Raw genomic sequence first — 16,344 nt, 5'->3', positions numbered from 1 at the left:
GATTACAAGAAGGCCTATGACTCAATGCCCCACAGCTGGATACTGGAATGCCTAGAATTGTACAAGATCAATGGGACCCTAAGAGCCTTCATCAGGAACTCAATGGGGATGTGGCGTACAACACTAGAGGCCAACTCCAAGCCCATAGCACAAGTCACCATCAAGTGCGGGATCTACCAAGGAGATGCTCTGTCCCCACTGCTGTTCTGCATAGGCCTGAACCCCCTCAGTGAGATCATTAACAAGACTGGCTACGGATACCGACTACGGAACGGAGCAGTTGTCAGCCACCTCCTGTACATGGATGACATCAAGCTGTATGCCAAGAGTGAACGAGACATCGATTCACTGATCCACACTACCAGGCTATACAGCAATGACATTGGAATGTCGTTCGGACTGGAGAAGTGTAGCCGGATGGTAACAAAGAGAGGGAAGGTAGTCAGAACTGAGGGGATTGAACTACCAGAAGGCAACATTGCAGACATAGAGGACAGTTACAAGTACATGGGGATCCCGCAGGCGAATGGGAACCATGAAGAGGCCGCTAGAAAAGCTGCAACCACCAAGTACCTGCAGAGGGTCAGGCAAGTCCTGAGGAGTCAGCTGAATGGTAAGAACAAGATCCGGGCCATCAACACGTACGCCCTACCCGTGATCAGGTACCCTGCTGGGGTAATAGGCTGGCCAAAGGAGGAGATAGAAGCCACTGACATAAAGACAAGAAAGCTCCTTACCATGCATGGAGGGTTTCACCCCAAGTCCAGCACCCTGAGGCTGTACGCTAAGCGGAAGGAAGGGGGCCGGGGACTGGTGAGTGTCAGCACCACAGTCCAGGATGAGACAACGAACATCCAAGAATACATTGGGAAGATGGCCCCAACTGACCGAGTGCTCAGTGAATACCTCAGGCAGCAGAAACCCAAGAAAGAGGAGGGAGATGAGGAACCATCATGGAAGGACAGGCCCCTGCACGGTATGTACCACCGGCAGATAGAGGAGGTGGCTGATATCCAGAAATCCTACCAGTGGCTGGACAAAGCTGGACTGAAAGACAGCACAGAGGCACTAATCATGGCAGCACAAGAACAAGCTCTGAGCACAAGATCCATAGAGGCTGGGGTCTATCACACCAGGCAAGACCCCAGGTGCAGGCTGTGTAAAGATGCCCCAGAGACAATCCAGCACATAACAGCAGGGTGCAAGATGCTAGCAGGCAAGGCATACATGGAACGCCATAACCAAGTGGCCGGCATAGTGTACAGGAACATCTGTGCCGAGTATAACCTGGAAGTCCCGAGGTCAAAATGGGAGATGCCCCCAAGGGTGGTGGAGAATGACCGAGCTAAGATCCTGTGGGACTTCCAGATACAGACGGACAAAATGGTGGTGGCTAACCAACCGGACATAGTGGTGGTAGACAAACAGAAGAAGACGGCCGTAGTGATCGATGTAGCGGTTCCGAATGACAGCAATATCAGGAAGAAGGAACACGAGAAGCTGGAGAAATACCAAGGGCTCAGAGAAGAGCTCGAGAGGATGTGGAGGGTGAAGGTAACGGTGGTCCCCGTGGTAATCGGAGCACTAGGTGCGGTGACTCCCAAGCTAGGCGAGTGGCTCCAGCAGATCCCGGGAATAACATCGGAGATCTCTGTCCAGAAGAGCGCAGTCCTGGGAACAGCTAAGATACTGCGCAGGACCCTCAAGCTCCCAGGCCTCTGGTAGAGGACCCGAGCTTGAAGGATAAACCGCCCGCAGGGGCGTGCTGGGTGTTTTATATATATATATATATATATATATATATATATATATATATATATATATATATATATATATATATATATATATATATATATATATATATATATATATCTCATATATATATATGTGTGTATATATATATATATATATATATATATATCTCATATATATATATAGATCACTATTTTAGCTCTACATGATCTTCCTGGAAGTCATGAACTCTCTGTTTGTGTTTTTATTTGTTTGTTTCTTTGGCTGCCAACTAATGTATGATTAGGAGTTTAGCAACCAAATTTGGTTAGGTCCCTGATAATCACATATTATTACATTATCTGTCAGACATTGTCATCTTGCCTACGAAATGATTTGCAGCCGGCTGTTTTTTGCATTTATGAACCTACGGCGCCTTATGAAAGCATCATATCTGTTTTATGTCACCACAGTGTCATCAAATTTATAGCCAAAGAACAGCAGTTACACATAATATATTATAACACTGTAAGCTAGCTCGCATGGCAACCATCTACCATCAGGCTATATTTACTTGTTTTTGCCTTTATGCACCTATAACCCCATATGAAAGCATCCTATTCTTTTATTTTACGACAGTAGCATCTCATTTATCTCCACAAAAGTTAAATTATACATGATATGATATAACGTCATCACGTTGCCAAGCAACCACCTAACAATGAGCTAAAACGGCCCATTCTTTTGCTTTATGCACCTTTAGCACCTTATAAAAGCACTGTATCATTTTCAGTTTACTGCCAGCAGCGCAAGCACGCCAAGCATGGGCATGTGGTAGTCTAATAAATAGATGACTCTGGCTAAAACTGTGTGATGTCAAGTGTCCAAGTGAATGCACTGCTAGTAAATCTTTATCCTTCCCCTTTGGCTGCTCAGGCAAAGACGACATGGAGATGTGTGAGCTGAGCCTGGAGGAGACCGGTTTGACCCGGAAGAGAGGGGCAGAGATCCTGCCCAGGCAGTTTGAAGAAATCTGGGAACGCTGTGATGGAATTCAGTACTTGAAGAAAGCCATTGAGAACAAGCAGGCCCGCCCAACATACGCTACCGCCATGCTTCAGAACCTCCTCAAGTGAACACACAAGATAAGGGAAAAGTCAAAAGCTTGGTCTACGTCCTGAGACACAACACAACACTATACACAGACAAATATAAAAGATGCACAGTCAGGTTGCAGAACACTGCACCCACAGTAATCACAGACAAAGGTGCCCTAAACACACTCTTTCTGTAGACAATTTATGATTTACTTTATTTTTATTATTTTTAGATTTTCAACATTTCTTTACAGCTTGCAGTAGAACATCTCAGTGATGTAGCATAACGACTTGTGGGGGGTTTTCTCAATCGATGTTTGTAGAATATCCAACCGTGAGACCTTATATTGCAATAACATTACATCACAGAAGCCTTAAGTGGTGCATAGCCTTTTTAGCTATAAACCCGAAACCTTAATGGTTTGCAAAAGCAACAATATATTAGACAAAATCATGAAAACCTCAGCAGACGTACTTTTAAGGGTTATAACTGTCTTCTAATTCTTTGAGTTTTCTGAATATTACAACCATAATTGCCATTTAGTGTCTATAAATAGCTGCGATGTGGCTATGAATAATTGCCCATGCACTAGCTGCTCGTATGAGATGACAGTAATGAAAAACACCACATTTATTTGTCAGATTAAAGTACTTAAAGGTGACAATCATGAATACAAGGCCATACAACCAAGAGTCAAATTAAATTCACTTTGTATAGATTATGTGCATCTAATGTAATAATGTGAAATATCACAGGTGAAATATAGAAGACTGTAATGTTATAAGTCATACTCACAACTGCTCACAACACAGCCTAATGAAGTAGGATACATTTTTCTGGCAGAATAATAATAAGTTGATTTAATTATTCATTAACGAGCTCTGACAACTCAACGGAATTTCATGAAAAAACTTCTTTTGTACTGTTGCTCATTTGTTATCTGAGAGGGAATTGTTTTCATGTTTGCAGTTTTCTGGGTTTGGGGTTGTTTTACAGCCAGTCATTTGTGTGCGTGCGTGTGTGTGTGTGCTGTGTTTATGTAGTATTTTCTTAAGTTGATTACTTGACTCCTCAGTTGGTTATGCCAGGAATGTTTCAGTCATCTTATTCAAGGGTCAATCTTTGTTTAAAATGTAGTAGTCAAGAGTAATGTAACTATTGAATCACTCTTATGTGTTTTTTCTTTGGTTTTCTCTTGTATGTTGGCCTTGAAACTGGAAGATTGTAGAAAATAAATATATTCCTGGATTTGCTTTTTCTTTTGAAGTTATTTTACACAGCTGAAAAATCACGAATTAATTCACAAATATTCACAAACAAGCTGTTAATGGTCAGTGCTCAGTAAATGGATCTGACATTCTGATGATAATTCCTGATAATAGGATTAGCATGTAGGTTAATTAAACAACAAACGCTAACACACTGCAGATGTCACCGAGCTGATGCTCGTGAGTCCAATTACGTGATCAACAGGATTAAAACTCAAGGATCTTAGGCTGTTTCAATGTACAGACTTTGCAGAAGCCTTGGCTCACCCCTTATTTCTTTGTATTTTGCTATAAAAATATGAAATAGGTGCACTGATTTATTAAAGCATGTGCAAACATATATAGAAATACAGTTTACAAGGCAAAAGCAACATTTTTACAATTCTAATGAGCTTGAAAGTGAATATTAGGTATGACTACCTTTATTCTTTAACACAGCCAGAAATCTCTTAGGGAGCTTTCTCATAACTTCTTTAAGTAGTCTTTAGGAATGGTTCTCCAGGTTTCTTGAAGGATGTTTAAAGCTCTGCTTTGGATGCTAGCAGGCTTTTGTTCCCCCTAACCATGACAGAGGCTCCAGCGTCTTTTACAGATGGCTGTAGAAACGCACTTTGGCACCTCGCTCCTGACCTCCTCAGTACATTTTGACTACAATTTTAAAAAGTGCAAATTCCAAACTAGGAATCATCGCTCCAAAACTCCTCTTACCACTTACTGCCGTTACTTTGGCGTTTTCATAGCTTCAACTACAGAAACTGGAAAAAATTGTGTTTTTGCAACAGGTTGCTAATAGCAATGTGTCTTTTTTTTTTTTTTTTTTTTTAATGGTTTAAAAACGTTTTCTGTTATGTGTAGACACAACAGGGGTTCAGCCAACGCACAAAGAGGCTGGAGAACAATTGCTGAAAACTACTAAAAAAGAAGAATTACAAGACTGCGTAAAGACTTAGTAGTACATGTGAATTGACTGTAAGAGGAGTATACTGTACGGTGCTTTAGGACTCATAAACACAATAATCTTGATTTTATTTCAAAAACCAAGTTCGTTGACGTCAGGCTTTAAACTCATTCTTTATTCGTTCTTTACATATGATCAAATTACACAGACCTAACACACTCTGAGCTGCCAAAACAAAGAAAAATGTTTTTGTTAATTCAAAAACTTTTTATTCTTTTGTTTTAAATAGAATGTGCAAAAACAAATGTCCTGGTATTAATGGACACATGATTAGTGGTTAAAAATTGTAAATGGTACAGACGCCAGTATTTTTAGGAATAATGCAGTATGACCAAATACTTTATGCATTCAGTCTCTTTTTGGAACACAGTAATGTTAAAGATGGCATTGCCGTAAACAATATCATAAAGTCTAAACAAAAGATACCACCTTTTGTAAGCAAGGTGGTGGTAAACACCTTGTATTTATGTAAATAATAAATACCTCATTGTGAGGAAAGAAAAACCTTTGTCAAGGGTATACAGGAAATGTTCCTACCATTCATTATATAAAATAAATATTAGCTTCCACTTGAACACAACCTAAGTGCACAGCAGTATCCATAGCTCTCTGTCTAACAAGAGACTTTCATCACTATGAACAATTAAACTTGATCACTGCTTTACGGTATCTGCACCCATATACAGTTAGACAGCAACATTAGTTCTTTTTTTCCTCCCTCCTGTTTCGCACCGTGTTAGTGCGAAACAGGAGTCTTCAAACGAACAAGGAGTCATCAGAGAACTGAAACTTCGAAACATTCATTATCCGATGCCCTTAAAACATGACACGTTCTGTATTCATTTGACAGTCGCCACGTCTGGAACAGACAAGAGCAAAAATAAAAATGGACTCATTTCAGGTGGAATTATACATGACAAAATGAAACTGCATCTACAACTTGCTTGCACTGCTTAAATCATAAGGTACATGATAAAAGGCATGCTGCTGAAGTGCTGATGGGCACAATTTTATTTTGAAACTACTCATTAGAGGTCTAGAATTTATTTTGAAGGCGTTAATGCGATAATTGCACAAATGTCAACAGTGATTTGGTTTGTGAGTAAAAAGAAAAATCATTCAAACAGTTGCTTGCTCGGATGGTTTACCTTTTGCAAACATCATATAGCTGTAAAATATTTACAGTTTAAAGTTATTACATTTTCTTATTTTTTAAATCTTATTGAACACCTAAATTGTAATATCAGTGCATATAACTTTAAATGTATTCTACATCTTATAACAGCTCAATTTTACATTGTGCATTTATATTCCTTACCTCATTGTGTGGTATACAGTGATGAAAATCCACCATTTCTGAGACTAATCTTTCTGATCTTGTTGTGTAGAGTTGTCTGGGGATCTGTGTAGGCAGGCAGTAGAAAAGCTTCATATTTACAGTGCGCTTCAATAATGTATTACAGTTTTTGCCCGTTGCTTGAACACTATAAACCCATGCTCAGACTAAAGTAACACAACGTGAAGCTTTTGTTACCATACCTCAAACACATGTACCCATACCTTAAACAAAAGCGCTGCTTTGCACCCCAGTACCAATTATGCAACACTCCTACTCCTTTATGCAACACACATGGTCCTGCATGCTACACTCTATGTCATACATAAGACACTTCGCTCACAAAATGAAATGTCAGGGTGCCATTCGGAAAACACATGTATCCAAAATACAAAACACATGGGGTAATTGCAACCACGCAAATACACACCTGAAGGCACTTACTTGCAAAACCGAACACCAATTAGCCAACTACAAAAAGCCCTCAGCGTAGCCATTTCAAGAACTTCGCAAGCATGGATGGAGGGAGAGCAAGAGGAAGAGGAAGAGGAAGAGGTAGAGGAAGAGGTAGAGGAGGAGGAGGAAGAGGAGGAGGAGGCCGAAGAGGCCATGCACGGACCCATATTTCCGATGAAATAAGAGCAACTTTGGTGGACCATGTCATCAACCATGGCCTGACTATGAGGGAAGCTGGGCAGAGAGTCCACCCACATCTAAGCCGCTTCACAGTGGCATCTATAATACGAACATTCCGACTAGAAAACAGGTATGTCTTCACCTCCATACCTTCTGCTCTACTCAGATGGTTCCATAGCACTGTTCTACAGTATATCACATTACCATATCAAGTGTACGGGGTGCTAATGCTCCTTTTGCAGCCAAAGTGGCTGATTCCTCATATTGAAGTACAGTGTTGTACAGTGGATGACACAGTACGTACAGTAAAGTACTGTATGAAAAATAAGCAAACCGATGACAATATGTGGTTGTATTCCTCCAGAATGACCCGAAGACCTTCTGGGGGTGGACGGCAACGCCTGTTCACACAACAGCAGGAACTTGCCGTTGTGGACCTAGTGAGGGCAGACAATGCCATCCGTCTCCACCAGCTACGACGGACAATACTTGCAGACAGGCAAGTGTTCAGCAACATAGACCATGTGAGCATCACCACCATCAGACGCATCTTGGGTAAACACAGCATCACCATGAAGCAGCTCTACAGAGTCCCATTCGAGAGGAACAGTGACAGGGTCAAAGGACTTCGAGCTGAATATGTACGGGTACGTGTAACTGTCCCTTACATTTACAATAGAGTATTGGTGAAGTCCAGTAGCAGCTGAATATGTACCATATCAGTACCACATGGATCTATTCTGAGAGCTACACAGGTACCTGTGTGATGGGGTGAGGGTGCTGTATGTGTAGCACTGTAGTACAGTGACATGTTCCCCTTTTTTTCAGAGGATCATGGCCATGGATGGAGCTGCACAGCCTCATGAATACATTTTCATTGATGAAGCTGGATTCGACCTGAGCAAAACAAGACGACGGGGTCGTAATGTGATTGGCCACAGGGCAATTGTGCACGTCCCAGGGCAGCGCGGGGGAAACATCACATTATGTGCCGCCATATGCCTTCGAGGACTTCTGCACCATCATGCAATGCTAGGTCCATACAATAGCCAACACATACTCACATTTCTAGATGCTCTCCATAACATAGTTGTACAGAACAGACCAGATCAGCCCAGGTTTGTGGTGATATGGGATAATGTCAGTTTCCATCGGGCTGCTCTGGTCCAGGCCTGGTTCACCGACCACAATCAATTTGAAGTGGTATACTTGCCCCCTTACTCACCATTTTTAAACCCTATTGAGGAATTTTTTTCGGCTTGGAGATGGCGAGTATATGACTGCCAACCACATGCCCGCATGCCTCTTCTGCAGGCAATGGAACAGGCCTGCGGCGACATTGAGGTGACAGCGATCCATGGATGGTTTCGGCATGCAAGAGGGTATTTTCCCCGGTGCCTAGCGGGAGAGGACATAGCTTGCGATGTTGATGAGGTCCTGTGGCCAGACCCCAACAGACGGCGGGATCCATGAGCCCACTTATGCACACTTGTCATGGTTTTTTGTGTTTACAGTATAGTGTTTTTTCTATTGCAGTATTATTGTGTTGTGGTTTGTTTGTTTTTTTGCTTCATCTGAATTCATGGTACTGCGATGTACACTATTGAGTAGGTCTATTTGCGTTTTTGGTTGTTTGGAAATGTGTCTCCTGTAAATGTGCCTTCTGAATACACAATGGAAATCAAGGACTGCAGTGTTTTATGTAAAGAAGACTAGTGTGTTCCCCCTGATCTGTAAGTGTTTGCATATGATGCAAGTATGTGTCATTTTGTCAACAGAGTTACATTTTGACAGAGGAATGTTAGGTTTTGACAGCAGAGTTTAGGTTTTGGGAGTGGAGTTTCATTTTGGCACAGATGTGTATGGTATATTTCCCAGTGTTGTGTCGTGTTTACTTGTGTTTAGAGTTTTGGCACAATGAGCGACGTTTTGCCAAATGTGTTCAAGCAACGGGCAAAAACTGTATTAAAACAAAGGCATTTGAACAGGATAAACATATAAAAGGCAAATGAAAGCAAACACGTAACTATTCAAGGGTCTACTCCAGGAGACTCTACCTACAGCAATCAGCACACAGTTCACTGTTAAAACTACACACAGCGGTTGGGTTTTTGTTATGGATCATGCGGTTAACTCTTTCATTTTGTCGATAAAAGCCTCTGAGTGTCTACTGAATATACCAGAGGATGTTCAGTCCCAGTGAATGATTTAATCTGCAGTATATTTTTCACATTGTAATGTAATTCGTCCACCAATCAATCCATTTTCTTTTGCTCATCCAATTGAGGGTCACTGAGCCTATCCCAGCTGTCTTGGATTGACATGGTGGCTGCACCCTGAGCAGATTGTCAGTCTATGGCAGATATTTTGAAGATACATCAGAGCAATTTTAAATACAAATGAAAAGTCAGCCTAGATTAAATGCATGGAAGGATGGAGATCAACCCAAAGTTTGCTCTAAGTTAAATAATACTAACGTATTTGTTAGAACAGAATTGGTTGGAGTATTTTAGTTATTAGTAGCCAAAGAGCTGAGGTTAGTAGTTTAGTTGGTTTAGTCTTCTGTGCGACGCAGCACAGTGTACCTCGATACTCAGATGTATATTTTCAATGGAGGCAAAATGTTCTTGCTCAGAGTGTTGGGACTGGGAGGAAGCAGAAGTTGACGGGCATGGTAATGTGGACACGTGAGTTAAGACACCATCATCATTCTCAAATACTGGGTTCTCCCTCAAAGTATTCTCAAAGGCATAAGGGGCAAGAGTCTGCCTACAATGTAAAGGAGATTATGAATGCTTTTGAAACAGTAGGCTATACCACACAAAATGACTAAATAGTCACGTATACAAAAACAAACTACACAAAATAGGGCTCATACTTACACCAAAGTTACAGCCTTTCTGGTTTTTATGCATTTCTTGTTGATGAATATTATAATGCCAAGGACGGCGCAAACAAGGCAGAGACTTCCCACAAGGCAGGTTACAATTAGTGACGGGTCTACCGGCACTGACACCAGCTCATTGCAGCGTTCCCCATGGTAGTGCCAATATTTACCCACGGGGCATCTAAAAGAGATGAGAAAAATGCATGCAGTTATGCACAATATTTTAATAAAATCTTAATATATAATAACTGGGTACAGTTATGGCCAAATATGGCCTTTCTTATTTCATCATCAGTTGAGCAAAAAAAAAATCTGTGACGTTTCACTTGGAAGCTGTTACTGCGAACCCAAAATTGGGATTAAAAGAGCTTTCGATTCAAGTGATACATGCCTTGCATAGGTTGCTAAAAAACAAAACAAGTACAAGAAACAAGAGAGTGGGCAGGAATATAAAAATGTCCAAATCAATGCTTTGGTACGTTCTGAGAACAAAAAGAGCACACTGTTGAGCTTGGCCAATTAAAAAGGCCTGGAAGGCCATGCAAGATAACTGTGTTGGATGATCACTTGGTAAAGAAAACCCCTTAACAACCTCACCCCAAGTCAAAAACACTCTCCAGCAGATGGGCATGTCATTAAACATTCTTCCACAAAGGCACGACTTTATGAGAGCTTCGCCACATAGTGAAAACCATTCATCAGCCTCAAGAATAGAAAGGCTATTTTTGCATAGTGAATGGCCTTTCAAAAACATCGAAAAAAAACCTAGAAGACAGATGGAATTCAGATCAACGTGTAACAGAATGATGCTAAGAAAAAAGCACGGAAGCAGACCAGAATGGTTAATGAGGTTCAGCACCTGTGGAACATGCATGGCCATGCGTTCCAGTGGGACTTAGTCACTGAGTGTTTAGTGACGAAGCGACAGGAGAACCTAAAAAAAGCTGTTTTTTTTACTGATTCTGCCAAATGCAATATAGTTCATTGCATGGAACTTGACATTACAGTGACCTAAAACACACTGTGTGCGTGTGTGTGCGTGTGTGTGTGTGCGTGCGTGCGTGCGTGCGAGTGCACTGTGAATTCTGACAGTAATTGTCTGCAATACAGTCTATAAAGTTGCAAAAACTTTAAAACGGTATATTTTTTCAAACCCTGGGGTCAAAGAAATTCTGTACTTAAATGTGCCATTTAATTACAAATCTATTACTGTGAAATACAGAGCTCATATTATGAAAATTGTGTCGCTGTCCAGATTTGCAGACCTAACTGGAAGTTAGAAAGAAGCACCCTTTGAAGGTAATGACATTTTTCATAGTAGAAAATGAAAAATTTGCTTTCTTTTTCCTGAGACGTGTTCAAAAGAGCTCACTATTGCTTTCAGGTTCCTGTGTCTCAATACATACCTCATGGCATATGTATAAATTTGCATAAACATTAAAAATTCTTTCTATTAAAAAGATATGTAGCGTTCTTGATAAATGACTGAATGATCCTTGAAGATAAATTTGTGAACAATTAAAAAAGCCTTTACGAGTTGGATGCCTAACTATAATAATAATTGTTATTAATAAATACACATTTTCATCCTTACTGCACTGCCTCCAGATGCATCTCTTTAAATTTTGTTAAAGACAGTTGTAGAATTCAACATTTTTCAGCAAGCAGCTCTCAGGAGATGGATGTCCTTGAGTACACCACAAAGCAACACGTTTACATCAGCCTTACAATTCAGGATAAAGATAAAAAGAAAAGAAAAACAAATGAAAAATAAAAACAAACATGGTGGATTTCCAACTTCAAGGCTCTGAAAGTGACATCAGGGATCAAATCCAAACACAGCTAAAAATAAAAAATAAAAAATAAGGACCTAGTATAAACTTTAAGGTCATTTTGTTTGTGCTTCCTTTCATTTATCAGCTTGTGTGTACCTGCAGGTTGCTCCATGGCCTGGGATTATTTCACACAGGCCTCCGTTCAGGCAGTAGTTTGGCTGCAGGGTGCAAGTGCTCTGACAAGGCAACCCGTCCACTGTGCTGTAGCCCGGATCACACAGACACTCTGCCTCGTTGGTCCAACTGTTTATCACACAGCGTGAAAACTCATTGCAGGCCAGGAACTTGCAGGGGTCTGCCTGGTCAGCTAAAACCAACGGAAACAGGAGAGAGAGGTGAAAGAAATATAGACAGAGGGCTGAGTGTTCACTAGCATTAATGCAGTCGTTCCATGTTTGCAGATTCAGAGGGGAAATAAGAAGGCATGCTGACTGATTTGACAAGAGGTGTCTGCTTTCTGTTTCGTGTGCTTTTAATATGGCTCCATGCGATCATGAACTCACAATACACAACACCTTTGTTACAGTCTGTGAACAGACAGCAGATAAACACGAACCTTATGATATTGACAAGCATAATTCACTGCATGTGCAGATTAAGGATTTTTGTTCCCTATGCCTTGCCTGCATATTTTATTCACACAACATGGGAATGAACTGTGATCTCGCTTTTGCTTGGAGACACACAAAATTAAAAGTAGTGTGTAAAATCTTGCCACTAGATATCATTAGATTTCACATTGAAATCAGCTGAATTCTGTTTTCTTACGCCTTCCAATTCAAGTGCATAATACTATCTATGGTGGCCCTCTAGGACAAACAACTCTGGACTGTCAGTTAGCTGTTTACCTCAGTTGTCACATTGTTGGACTCAAACATTTAGTGAATAACCTCTCATATGATATGAGAGGTAATCAAACTGGGAAAGTGTGATTTTTAGGACAGTTGAGCCTAACATTAGCTAGCGTAACGTTAGCTTAGAACCAGCTCTTGTTGTTTAGCTAGCTTTATGTCAGATGTCTGGAGACAGGAAGGTTGTATTACAAAAGGTAATAGCAAGAATGTCAGAGATAAATAAACAAGTTTATGCATTTTTCATGTGTTTTAGTTCTGACTTAAGTTCAGGAGGTGAGACTTGAGGATGGGAAGGGGACGGTGTGGAAATGAGAAAAGAGTTTGAGCAACAGTGGTGGAGGAGTAACACATAATGAGAAAGAGGATGGAAATACACATGTACAGATGTTAAATGGTCATATATAATTTGACCTCTGTCATGGTCAAGGTCATGGGAATACATCAGTTTGTCAGAACACATAATTACACACTAATCAGTGTATACTTATTATTTATTTTCTATTAAATACAAAGAAGAACCAAATCAGAGCAGTGGACAAGCAAGAACATCTCACCTGGTTCTATTTCCAAGGAGCGACTGTCAATTTCAATATCAAGCCTTTTGGAAGCTGCATTACAGAAGTCTTCAAGCACGCAGTGCACTGCTTCTGTGACATTATAAGGTACGGGCTTGTCCAGTTTCATCCTGCTGTTTACCACAACACTTCCATTCCTGAAGTTAAGAATTTCCAGCTGCTTAAATCCCGTCAAGTTGGACTGCAAATATGGCAAAAGCTGTGGAGAATGAGAGGAAAAGCATATTCATTTCTGAGAAGCTCCTATTTCAGTATTTGATTTAGCAGTTCTCTTTCAATGTTTATTTAAAAGGCATTAGTAAAGTTAGTAATCTGTGGGGGGGGGGGGGGGGGGGGGGGGGGGGGGGAAATCCCACAAATGTATTTCTTGATCCAAGAAGAGAAAGGGACTTCTTCACTTTGATTTTTGGGTGTAATTAAATTATGCCAGACACGTGCCACCCTATGTCAAAAAAGAGCTGTTCCCTCCTGAGATTAAGTCCCGGGGGAGGAGAAGTATTTAATTCTGCCACTATGATACAACAGCTTTTTCTTCTTCTTCTTTTTTAATTTGCTATTCAGGTCACTTTTTGCAGTGTTAATGCTATGAATAGTTCATAATTAAATTTTGATGCAAGCATGAAATCCTGGCATCACTGCTCAGGCTGTGTAATTAGATCCAGAATAAAATTAGGGTTATGTTCATAGGCATTAGTATAAGAACACAAATCATGCTAACTCTAGTCGCAAAACAGTCAGAAAACACAGGGACAAAAAATGATACACTTACAACAAAGCTAACTCAAGTCTATCTATAATATATACTGTACTGTTTAGTGAAAGCTTTTATCTAAAGTGCCTTAAAGTAACACAAAGGCAGACAGTAAATGTTTATTGGATCCAGTATCTGTGCATCACTACAGCCTTACTGTGGTAACACTGCCCCACAAACATAAAGCACAGGAGAAGCATAGTCAAGACTGATTTGAGACGTATCATATCCATTTTTTTAATAATCTGTTTCATGCTAGCTGGGAAGAGGCCTTGCTGCTGTTCCTACTTGTTTTTTACAACTTTTTCCTTTTAGCTTTTTTTTTTAATGCCATAGCATCTAATTAGAAACGAATTACAATGACACAAAAAGGAAAGAAAAAACTACATACAGTAGGCCTGCTTAGCATATTTAGCAGTAACTGCAGGGTCATTCCTATGCTGGTTCTCTTCCTAAGATGTTACATTACCTAACTGACCAACCATGTTGTTGAGCTGTCATTAATTAAGGTAATTAAGGAAAAAGAGGTGAGGAACCCAAGCACCAACTCATTTAGAAATCCTATCAAAAAAATAAAGTCCATGTAGGTCTACAGTTGTCATCAACACTGATTAGATTTTACTTTGTTAATTTGTTGATTTTATTTCTGTTTGGTTTTCTCCTTCATGGTTTCATTACAGTGGTTACTTTAAGGTTAAGGGGGAAAATAATGTTTGGGTTCAAATAGAATATTTCACAATGGTAACCATGCGACAAAAAGCCAGGCAGAAAAACCCGATGACAAACTTCTACACTGAGTAATATTTTCTCTAATTAAAAAGCTCTAAAATGTCAACAGCTGGATTGATTGTCTCAGAAAAACATTATAGTGATGCAGGAACAACGCTATGTTGTTAGGTTGTTCTCCACATTTACATGATACATAATGGAAACATGACAAAGAAGTATGAGAAATATAAAAAAGGGTCACGATCTCTCGAGTTCTACATAAATGTGATGAGTTTATTTACTTCAATTTTGGTATTATCAACAACTCAAAGTGCTTTACACTTTAATTAGAAGTCTTGAGCTACAGCCACCCGCATATGCTCCACGGGGTCCCGTGGTCCCCGGGCTTATATTGTATGGCATGTAATGGGAAAGGGTCCAGTGTTCCAAGGATCTTGCTATATGTCAGTATTTGGACAACGCATGAGAACCATAAAAGCATAATCTATAGTTGCTTATAGTGTATAGCACATGTAAAATGATAATGCTGACCCAAACACCAGAATATTGAACATACACACCCTGAGAACAGAGGATTCTGGGAGCACAGATAACTGCTATTCCTTTGCCACCTGACACTAGGGGGATTTATATCAGTTAAACTTGTTAAGTTGATGGTAAAAGTGTTAATTTACAAATAAATGCAATAAGGTAACTCATTGGTCCAAATAGCCAACAAAACTCAACAAGCACAAACACATTGGCTTCACTGCGTCTGTGCTGCCTTCTTCTTTTAAAAGGCAGTACACAACACAGCACCTGTCTGGAACTCTATATTTACACAGCCATGTCTTAGCTTTAAGTTAAAGTTAACTTCCCATGCAGACATGTTTAAAATATCCCCGCATTGTCAGACTTTGCAGTCCAGATAAGTGAGAAGCCAATCTTTTGGGACTTCGAACCAATGATTGCAGAGCTGTTTAGGCAGGAAGGAAGTCAACCAGCTCAAGTAATGGGCCTACATCAATGTCCATCGATCTGAACCACTCTCCTTCAAGCCACTCCATGTTCACTACAGATGAGGCAAACATCAAACCACCACAGTGTGCGGGAGAGAGATTACGATGCTTTAGCAGGCCTGGCTGTTGAGAGGGAGATAAGAGGCCTTAAGGAGCTCTGCTCTGATCTGGTTATTTCACTTATCATTGACAAGCAGTTTACTCTCAGCTAGCTCCCTATAGCTAACAGTCTTAGCTAAGGAAGGTGTAGCTACTGGAGGGTCCACCATCCAGAACAAATGGGCCACAGCTTGCAATATAAATACACATTCACACTGTTGTTTGGTCATCCATTTGTCTCAATGCAGAAAATCGTTGAGTTATAATCGCCCACTTTAGATGACCAATCCAGCTATATTGACTTTCATGCAAGGTCAAAGCTTGTTTCTTTACAAGAATTCTCACTAGAGTCTGTACTGAGACGCTAAAGATACTTTAAATTGCCATGTTATATATATATATATATATATATATATATATATATATATATATATATATATATATATATATATATACACTAAACCTTTGCAGGATGCATGGCACAAACTATGATTTCATCAGTCTGACACAATCACATTTGCTTCTCTGAGGTTACACATGTATCTACTGGTTCTTGCTTTGGAAAACCCAAATGAAATATCCCTGCATC

At 40.2% G+C, this 16,344-nt stretch overlaps 2 protein-coding genes across 6 annotated transcripts in view; one reads left to right on the top strand and one right to left on the bottom strand.

The window, feature by feature from the left end:
* myo6b (myosin VIb) overlaps window positions 1-4,093 on the top strand; it is a 44,145-nt gene extending 40,052 nt beyond the window's left edge. For both annotated transcript variants that reach the window (XM_080871060.1, XM_080871062.1), the window contains one exon: window positions 2,668-4,093. In XM_080871060.1, the coding sequence (XP_080727186.1) occupies window positions 2,668-2,867 (200 nt within the window). In that variant the 3' untranslated portion in view covers window positions 2,868-4,093. The remainder of the gene's footprint in view (window positions 1-2,667) is intronic.
* An 806-nt stretch (window positions 4,094-4,899) lies between these two features.
* Window positions 4,900-16,344, bottom strand: part of impg1b (interphotoreceptor matrix proteoglycan 1b) — a 31,353-nt gene continuing 19,908 nt past the window's right edge. For 3 of the 4 annotated variants that reach the window (XM_080871242.1, XM_080871243.1, XM_080871245.1), the window contains 6 exons: window positions 13,158-13,377; window positions 11,846-12,056; window positions 9,910-10,095; window positions 9,613-9,796; window positions 6,374-6,457; window positions 4,900-5,914 (listed from right to left, as the gene is read on the bottom strand). In XM_080871242.1, coding sequence (XP_080727368.1) covers window positions 5,831-5,914; window positions 6,374-6,457; window positions 9,613-9,796; window positions 9,910-10,095; window positions 11,846-12,056; window positions 13,158-13,377 — 969 coding nt within the window. In that variant the 3' untranslated portion in view covers window positions 4,900-5,830. The remainder of the gene's footprint in view (window positions 5,915-6,373; window positions 6,458-9,612; window positions 9,797-9,909; window positions 10,096-11,845; window positions 12,057-13,157; window positions 13,378-16,344) is intronic. The other variant, XM_080871244.1, reaches the window with a different exon arrangement.

Source organism: Rhamphochromis sp. 'chilingali' (genome assembly GCF_963969265.1).
Source record: "Rhamphochromis sp. 'chilingali' genome assembly, chromosome: 21".
Classification (NCBI taxonomy): domain Eukaryota; kingdom Metazoa; phylum Chordata; class Actinopteri; order Cichliformes; family Cichlidae; genus Rhamphochromis; species Rhamphochromis sp. 'chilingali'.
Note: the sequence above shows the minus strand (reverse complement) of the source record. Positions and strands in the feature narration are given on the sequence as shown.